The 9,913-nt window shown below is 44.2% G+C and overlaps 1 protein-coding gene across 2 annotated transcripts in view; it reads left to right on the forward strand.

Annotated features, from left to right (window-relative positions):
• Positions 1–5,727, forward strand: part of LOC132985423 (pleckstrin homology domain-containing family G member 3-like) — a 28,710-nt gene extending 22,983 nt beyond the window's left edge. For both annotated transcript variants that reach the window (XM_061052779.1, XM_061052777.1), the window contains exons 16-17: positions 73–1,600; positions 1,834–5,727. In XM_061052779.1, coding sequence (XP_060908762.1) covers positions 73–1,600; positions 1,834–2,789 — 2,484 coding nt within the window. In that variant the 3' untranslated portion in view covers positions 2,790–5,727. The remainder of the gene's footprint in view (positions 1–72; positions 1,601–1,833) is intronic.
• The last annotated feature ends 4,186 nt before the right edge of the window (positions 5,728–9,913 follow it).

The following is a 9,913-nucleotide window of genomic DNA, read 5'->3' on the forward strand; positions in this document are numbered from 1 at the left end:
GCCTTGTTCAAAGTCACAAATGGTTAGAAGATCATAATCTAATGATTGATCTTTATTTTTCATGTTTTCTAGGCCTCCTCAGAAAATACAACAAAGGAGAAGACTTCGAAACAGACTACAGTCCAAGAACCAGAACCCCCCTGTGATTCAGACAGTCTGTCCTCTACACCTGCCGGGACCTCAGTTTCTCCTCAACGGTCTCAAGTGAAACCTGAAAGAGCTGCAGAACACGTAGAGCGACAGTCCTCAGCGACGCCCGATTCAGATTCAAAAACGCTGAGCAGTGCAGAATCCTCGGAGGACGAGGAGGATGAGAAGGCGGCGACAGAGAAAGAGGGTGAAGCCACCAGCATCCTTCCTTCCTCTGTCCTGGACAAAGCGAGCGCCATCGCTCAACACTTCACTAACAGCATCAAACGAGGTGGCTTGTCCCAGGACGACGCCCGCTCCCTCGGCTGTGCTTCACCACGTCTCCTCAGCAGGACCAGCAGCAGCCTCAGCCTGTGCCCCGAACCCTCAGACAGAACTTTGCGGCTCAACAGCGCCTGTTCTGATCCTCCGGAGACTTTTGGCTCGACAGATTTGACCCTGCTGTCCCCTCGGGATGACGCCCTCTTTGATGCCGACAGAAGCATTCGGCGGAGGCGGGACTCGGCCCTGTCCAAGCAGGACCAGCTGCTCATTGGAAAAATCAGGAGCTACTACGAGACCGCCGAGAACCAGGGCGCCACGTTCAGCCTCCAGCGCAGGGAGAGCCTGACATACATCCCAATGGGGGTGGTGAGGAACTCTGTCAGCCGCTTTAACAGCAACCAAAACGATGAGAGTGTCCAAACAAACCCCTCAGCCAAATCCCTCAGGCTGCAGTCAAACTCAGCTTTACCAACAGGTACCTGGGCTGACATAGTGACTGATGACTGTTTGGATCCTCTGAAGTCTGATCTGGTGGACAAAGAGCCAGAAGATTCAGGAGAAAGCACCAGGACCAGATCTCAAAGTGTGCAGGACAATCCATGTGAGGAAGAGGAGTTCAGACCTTCATCTGATATGATCAAGATCTGGCAGACGATGGAACAAGAAATCAACAGAAGTGAAGACAGAGGGTGTGATCGATCTCGAGAAGCTCAAAGAAAATCCAGAGCGACTGATGACAACCTGTCTGAGACACCGAAGACCCAAAATAAAATCTGTGACCGAGACAGTGGAGCGTCTGACCTTAGCACCATCACAGAGGAATCCACGAGTCCTTCGCCCCTAAAGCACAAAGTCCCTGGTGTGAACCACACAGGAAATCTGAAAGACTCTCTGAGGACATTCAGGGAAGAGGCTGCCGTCTTCAGAGCTCCGGTTCCTCGGGTTGCACAGCTAAGGGCAGAGGTAGAGGGGGAAAGACCCGGCAAGGATTTAGACCAGCTGGATGAAACAGACAAAACAAACAGCAAAGTTCTCCATCTAGCTCGACAGTACAGCCAGCGTCTTAAAACGACCACTCCAGTGGTCCGACAGAGAAGTCAGGGCCTGCTGATTGGCAAGAAGAGCTTACCCTGCGTGTTGGAAGAGAAGGAAAGTGCAGGAACTGTGACGTCCTGTTTACCTAAAGGTTTGTTTCTCCTTACCCTACTGCATCGATGATGAACAGGGTCAGATCATCTGTCCTTATAAAGATGGTTTATTACAACTCTAGTCTCTCAGGGGGGTTAGGTCCATCACTTCTTTCAGTTTTAATTAGTAATATATTTAAAAATATATCAAACAACCAAACAGAATGTATCCTAAATAAGACTAAAACAATGTGTTTGTACTTTGAATTAAGGATTTGTTTTTGTTTTGCAGGTAAACCCAACCTGACTCTGCCACTGGTTTCTCATAGCCAAGCATCCTCTCTACCGTTGAGCCCAGTAGACCAGATCCAGTTTCCTTCCCCTGGACTCACCTGTAGTTCAGTGGGTAGTTCCAGGGTGGTGTCCCCGGGCAGGGCTCGGTCCCACAGCCCCCCCAGCCCTACCCCTCCCACCGAGAACTTCAACTGGCCTGACGTCCGGGAACTCCGCTCCAAATACTCCAACCCTGCTAGACCCCAGAAGAGTACCGTCAGCCGGAGTCGCTCTATCCCGGAGAAGATGTCTGATGGTGGACTGAGGAGGCATTCCAGCTGCTCCTCCAGCCTCCCCCGCATGGATGAGGCTTCTTGTGAGGTTCCTTCTCACAAGCCTTGTGGCAGCTGGGACGCTGGTCGAGAGGAACGCACCAAAAGGCTTCTCAGAGCCAATTCTCTGGACCCTCGACTGAGTGCAGAACAAATGACTGAGCTGCAGAAGCTAAAGGACCAGGTTGCTAACGATAACGACGATGGTTACTACATTGCAGCTGAGGCGGTGCTACCAAATGATCCAGAACACAAGATCATCGTTATGGAGAAACTTCCAGATCTGGAGTCAGAACCTGAGTCAGAATGTGCAGAAACAGCCAAAACAGAGTCCAAAAAAGATGAAGAGGAGGACGACAGCTACATCCAAATTCGTTCACCGACCAGCAGGGAGAAGATCTCCATCATGGCCGTCATAGACCGCTGCCGGGCCTATCAGGAGTCTGACGAATATAAACAGAGGGAGGAAGTGAGAGCTAAAACTGAGCCCACAAGGCCTCAAGAGCTTGACATCAGCGCGGCATCCACCAAAGATCAGGACGTTGAATCCCAGAAAACAAGCTCAAACTCAGGGCTGAAGACAGAGGCTGGTCAGCAGAGCATCGTGAAAAATCTGAGGGACAAGTTTCAGAACCTCAGCTGAAAAGAAGAAAACCAAAGACATGTAAATTGAGGACTGAACTGTTTGAACTCTTCAAGTGGTCAACAGTGAGCCTGTCAGCTTATTCCCTTTGTAGACTTTGTACAACTAGAGAGGACGGTTTCTGCTTTCCGGAAGGTTTTTATGTGTAATTATTCCAAATGTTATTTTGCATTATAAAACGGTCAAGAAGAAAACTGTCAGCTTGTCATTAAGGGATGGGATTAAGGGTCATTAAGCAATGACGTTGATTATATAACAAAGAGCATAAAGACAGAATATCTTTTTATGGACTGATCCAAAAACAACTTTCAATAGATCCTGTGTCGTCTTCATTTTGTAGATAATCATGTAAAAACAAATCCTTTAAAATGTCCTCACTCTTAATATTGGTGAAAGCACCTTTTTGTACAGGATGTAATGATATGTTGCAGTTTCAGTTCTGGGAGTTTTTCCCCTCTCAGTCGTTGTCCATGAAAAGAGCTTTAAGCAGCCGTCAGTCTGGTTTTTACAGTCGTCTTTTCTTTGCAGTTCTAAAAGCTTCACATCAGAGCCACAGCAAAGATTGTGATTCTCCAATGAATAACTGCTACAAGAGAACTAACGTTCTTTACTCTGCTGAACAACTTTTCTGTTCTTTTTAAAGGAACAGTCCCACATTTAAATCAATCACTGTCTTCTCTGCACTCAGATGAATCATTGTCATCTCAGTGTGACAGCACAGAGGTTTAGCCTAGCTTAGCACAAAGACTGACAGCAGGAAGAGCTGTTAGCCTAGCATCAGAAACCTTCAGACGTCTCTGGAGCTGAAAAAACTTTTATCCTGAGTTAAACCATGCGACAGTGTAAGCAGTGAATTAATATCTTAGTACGCTTCTTTCAGGTCAATGCTCTAAAATATCTGAACTCATATCATTCATAATAATAAAGGACAAGATCATATAAACACTACATAATCATCTGTAAATAATCTACTAAATAAATAAGTATCTATAATTAATCTGCAATGATGAGATTACCTCTTCAGGTGTGACTCTACATTTTGTGAATCATATCAAACGTTAACTCAAAAGTAACAAACAAACGTAACTTTTGAAAAGTGTCAGTTTGTCTTTTAATGAATATTAAATACTTTATTTCAGGCATGTCAGATTTGATCATCAGCAGTATCTAAGGTGTTTCTACGTCACAAACACAGGAAGTGATGTCAGCATGGTGCTGTTTGGATGGTCTCGTCAGTAGCTCGTTAGCTCACGAGAATAAAACATTATCAGATCTACTGTAGGCTTCTCTACTTGTTTTATGAAAATCATTCATTTTTAAAGATCAACATTTCGGTCTCACAGAGTCAGAATGTTCTTATAGGAACAAATCAGCTTCACTAGGAGAGAAATAAAGGATTCATCAATAAATGAGCTGTAACATTTTCCCCTCAGCACTTTTGACTTAAAGATAAAAACAAATATTTTGCGTGTCGACGCTTTTACATACATCATTGATTTCAAATAAAGCAATTAAAGATGGTTTTATTCTCAGCATACTAATTATAATTCATACATTATACATAACATAGTTTATTGAAATTATTGGATGTATTTCTTTTTTTGTGCCTTTTAGTTTGTCATATTTATGTAAAGTTTATTTAAACATATTTACTTTGTTCTTTATTTATTCCCTGATGAGTCAACTTTGTTCTCTACACACAAAAGTTACCTGAATTAGAATGTAAATGTTTTATCCACATCGCTGTCACACTGTGGATCTCTGTGGATCACTGTGGATCTCTGCAGATCTCTGTGGATCTCTGCAGATCTCTGTGGATCACTGCAGATCTCTGTGGATCTCTGCAGATCTCTGTGGATTTCTGCGGATCTCTGTGGATCTCTGCGGATCACTGTGGATCTCTGCGGATCTCTGTGGATCACTGCAGATCTCTGTGGATCACTGCAGATCTCTGTGGATCTCTGTGGCTCACTGGGCTCACTGTGGATCTCTGCGGATCTCTGTGGATCTCTGCGGATCTCTGTGGATCACTGCAGATCTCTGTGGATCACTGCAGATCTCTGCAGATCTCTGTGGATCACTGCAGATCTCTGAGGATCTCTGCAGATCTCTGTGGATTTCTGCGGATCTCTGTGGATCTCTGCGGATCACTGTGGATCTCTGCGGATCTCTGGATCTCTGTGGATCACTGCAGATCTCTGTGGATCTCTGCAGATCTCTGGATCTCTGTGGCTCACTGTGGCTCACTGTGGATCTCTGCGGATCTCTGTGGATCTCTGTGGATCACTGCAGATCTCTGTGGATCACTGCAGATCTCTGTGGATCTCTGCAGATCTCTGTGAATCTCTGTGGATCACTGTGGCTCACTGTGGATCTCTGCGGATCTCTGTGGATCTCTGTGGATCACTGCAGATCTCTGTGGATCTCTGCAGATCTCTGTGGATCTCTGTGGATCACTGTGGCTCACTGTGGATCTATGTGGATCTCTGTGGATCTATGTGGATCACTGCAGATCTCTGTGGATCACTGCAGATCTCTGTGGATCTCTGCAGATCTCTGTGGATCTCTGTGGATCACTGTGGCTCACTGTGGATCTCTGTGGATCTCTGTGGATCTCTGGATCTATGTGGATCTCTGTGGATCTCTGTGGATCTATGTGGATCTCTGTGGATCACTGCAGATCACTGCAGATCACTGTGGCAGATGTGGGACTTGAACCTGTGACTGTCCTGTAACTACCGGTCCACCCCGCTCATCATGCTCCTCTGTCAGTAGCTCGCTGTTAGCTTCCTGTACCTGCTCTTTATCTCACCTGATGTGAGTAGAAACACACTTCCTGTGTATAACTGTGGTTTCATGTGTGTGTGTTTGTACAGATGTGTTTACATGAGAGGACCACTGTTCTGTTTCCATTAAAATCCCATGTACAGGATCAGCATACTGTGTGTGTCTGTGTGTCATGTACTGAAGTTACTTTCCATCTGGTCTCCCTCTGGTCTCCCTCTAGTCTCCCTCTGGTCTCCCTCTAGTCTCCCTCTGGTCTCCCTCTGGTCTCCATCTGGTCTCCATCTGGTCTCCCTCTAGTCTCCCTCTGGTCTCCATCTGGTCTCCCTCTGGTCTCCCTCTAGTCTCCCTCTGGTCTCCATCTGGTCTCCATCTGGTCTCCCTCTGGTCTCCCTCTGGTCTCCATCTGGTCTCCCTCTGGTCTCCATCTGGTCTCCATCTGGTCTCCCTCTAGTCTCCCTCTGGTCTCCCTCTGGTCTCCATCTGGTCTCCCTCTAGTCTCCCTCTAGTCTCCCTCTGGTCTCCCTCTGGTCTCCCTCTATTCTCCCTCTGGTCTCCCTCTGGTCTCCATCTGGTCTCCATCTGGTCTCCATCTGGTCTCCCTCTAGTCTCCATCTGGTCTCCATCTGGTCTCCCTCTGGTCTCCCTCTGGTCTCCCTCTAGTCTCCCTCTGGTCTCCATCTGGTCTCCCTCTGGTCTCCATCTGGTGAGAAAGCTACATGGGAAACATGTTGATTGCTCACAATAAAATGAGCCACTCTTCTTATCATCATAATATAGCGTCCTCCAAAATCACATAAACATTTTATCACTCAGTTTGCAGACCTCTTATCGCAAATTGTCCGGCCCTTTTATCCTCTCCATTATAAACAGCTCTATGTCAACTGTTGCTGTTCCTCCCTCATTTAAACATGCTATAGTGCAGCCCTTGTTTAAAAAACCCAACCTGGACCCCATACCACTTTCCAACTACAGACCCATCTCAAAACTACCCTTCCTTTCTAAGGTGCTAGAAAAGGTTATTCTAGAGAAATTGCTTCCCTACCTTCATCATAATAGTATTTTAGACAAATTTCAATCATGTTTCAGAGCAGCCCATAGCACAGAATCTGCACTTCTCAAAATCCACAACGACCTTCTGCTTACAATGGACTCTGGAAACTGTGCTTTCCTGATCTTACTGGACCTTACTGCAGCATTCGACACTGTCGACCACACAATTTAAATTAATCGCCTGCAGCATTGGGTTGGTGTTGGGGGCACAGCCCTGACTTGGTTTACATCATACCTGAACAACAGAACCTTCTCTGTAAACTTAACCAACGCCACATCCTCCCAATCTGGTCTGAGCTGTGGGATACCACAGGGATCCATCCTAGGCCCTCTACTATTTTCACTATACATGCTCCCATTGGGTCAAATTATCCAGAAGCACAACCTCTCATACCACTTCTACGCAGATGACACTCAGCTTTATCTACCGGTCAAACCAAAGAACTCACCTCTCTTACACAATGCCTCGAAGACATAAAACACTGGATGGTCCATAACTTCCTACAATTAAATTAGTCAAAAACTGAAGCTTTTCTTTTTGGCCCCCCCGACATCATCAAACAGGTCGCCAACAGCTTAGGTCACTTATACAGCCACATTAGGCCCCACGCCAGGAACCTTGGCTTTATCTTCGACTCAGGCTTTACATTTGATCGGCAGGTAAATTCAGTTGTCAAATCCAGTTTCTTTCAGCTCCGTACAATTTCCAAGCTAAAACCTATCCTCTCATTGAGTGACTTACAGACAGTAACCCATGCGCTCATTTCATTGACTACTGCAATTCTTTATATACCGGGATAAACCAGTCGTCTCTGTCCTGTCTGCAGCTGGGCTGGAACCAAGAAGAGGGAGCATGTCAGTCCTGTCCTAGCGTCCCTTCATTGGCTCCCAATACGATTCAGAATCAATTTTAAGATTGTGTTGTTTGTTTTTAAAGCCCTGAATGGCCTGGCCCCCCTTTACATTACCGACCTCCTCAGGCCGTACACCTCATCTAGGCGCCTGAGATCATCAGACATGGGCCTCCTGGCTGTTCCCTGCTCACGGCTCAAGCTAAAGGGAGATAGGGCCTTTTCAGTAAAAGCCCCCAAACTGTGGAACAGCCTCCCTCATCCCATCAGGTCTGCACCCTCTGTTGACTCTTTTAAGTCCCGTCTCAAGACATACTTTTATATTTTAGCATTTGAGTCCTCTGGTCCTGAACAGACCGTTTCTTTCAGGTTCCTTTGTTGCTTTCTTTATATATGTATACATATATATATTTCTCTCTTTCCTGTGGACGTTGTGATCTCAAGTTGTTTTTTATTTTTTTATGTATTCTACAGCACTTTGGTCAGCTGTTGTTGTTTTTAAATGTGCTTTATAAATAAATATGACTTGACTTGACTTTCCTCTGAAGGGCTCAGCCTTAGAGAGAGGGTGAAGAGCTCAGAGTAGAGGTTTTACTCCTTCACATGGAAAGGAGCCAGTTGAGGTGGTTTGGGTATCTGATTAGGATCCTCCTGGACTCCTCCTATTGGAGGCTTTCCAGACATGTCCAACAGGGAGGAGACCCTGTTAAAGCATGTATAAGTAGGAAACGGACACTTCAACATGTTTTATTAACCACCCAGCAAACAACGTTCCATTTTACACAATTCATGAACAAACAACAGACTGATGTATTGAATCTCATCAAAGACTATAAAACTCTATCATGCGACCTTTATACCATCTGATAAGGTTTTATTTTGTCTATAAATGTTTTCCTGCTGTTGACCAGGTGGGTCATGTCAAAGTTCAGAGCTGCTCTGTGATCATATTTCCTTAAAGAACTCTTTTAGATGAACACAGAGACTTTGGACGGGATGTGAATCAACAGACTTTTGAAAACCTGCTGCTTCCAGTTACATGTTTGTTCATTCTCTGGTTGGTCTCCTGCTTCAAGCTGAAGATTAATTTCCCCTTCACTCATCGGCTTCATGCAGACTACTTTCACCATCAGAAGGTAACGTAACCGTCTTCATCATGTTTGTTTGAGTGTTAATCTGATCTGAGGACAGTACAGATGGTGATCAGTGATTGGTGGATATTTTGTCTTCATTTATAATTTAGTACTTGTAGGAACAAAAATATATATAAACACCATCAACCTAAAACTGTTATCAACAATGTCAGATGTATTACAGGCAGAAGGAGATAGTTATATGCACATCATGTAAGTGCGGGCATGTGCCAAAACAGCAAAACTGAGGGAAAAAGATCAGCCTGCACACATGCTCAAATGACGCAAAAAGGTTTTAAAGACCACAACGTTTGGACCAGAGGTCTTCTTCAGGTGATACTTTTTTGCTGCATTTGAGCGAGTGTGCCTATCTTTTTCCTCAGATGTATTACAGGCCTCAGTTATTTCTTTATCACTTTTTTTCAGTCACAGCAAAAGAAACAATCACATGTCAGACACCAACATCATTGTTCAATGAGATATGATTTAATAATCAAGGCTTATGATGTTCAAGTAATAGGCTTTGATATGAATGGAAATGTTTCAACTTTTTAACCAATATGTATGTATGTTTTAAACGGCTCACTGCAAAAAAAAGGCCTCTTACAGGGATAACAAAGACAACCTTGAACCTTGCTTGTACTTTAAAAAGGTTCATCATTGTTTAAGGAGAAGTCAGTTTTCATAAAACAGTGACAACCTGTAGCATCTGAGTTTGATTGTCTGATAAGTATTATGACAGTATCAAAGGTCATTTTAATTGAGTCTTTCAAACACTGGTGCAGATTTTATTATCTGACTGTTGGAACCTGTATACAGGTAGGACAGTTACAGATTAATAGGTTCTAAAAAATGTTGAATGTTGGAGTCAGTCACTTTTTAAATTTATAAACACTAATGTCTTACACATACTGTTTAAATAGTCTTTAAATGTATAACTTATAAATGTGTAACCAGCTAGACAAACATTTTCATACAACAAAAACGTTATATTATAATTATATAAATCACATGACATGTTATAATATTATCAGTGTAGGAGCCGCATTTAAGTTTATTGTATCTGCATTTTAATTTGAAACTAATTTTGTGTGTGCGCCCTCTATAGGCAGAGTGGCGCGTCTATAAGTGGGAGTGCAGAGCGCACCTGGGAGGAAGACGGGTCACGGCGCATACCGTCATTGACCGCAGGCTCAGCAGTCGCGTTTAATTATATGAATTACATGTTTTTTAGGTCATTGGAGACACCACACATACTTTTTGGTTTACTTTGATTTGCAATAAAACTATCAGCAACTTTAAG

The sequence above is a fragment of the Labrus mixtus genome, chromosome 12 (assembly GCF_963584025.1).
Source record: "Labrus mixtus chromosome 12, fLabMix1.1, whole genome shotgun sequence".
NCBI lineage: Eukaryota > Metazoa > Chordata > Actinopteri > Labriformes > Labridae > Labrus > Labrus mixtus.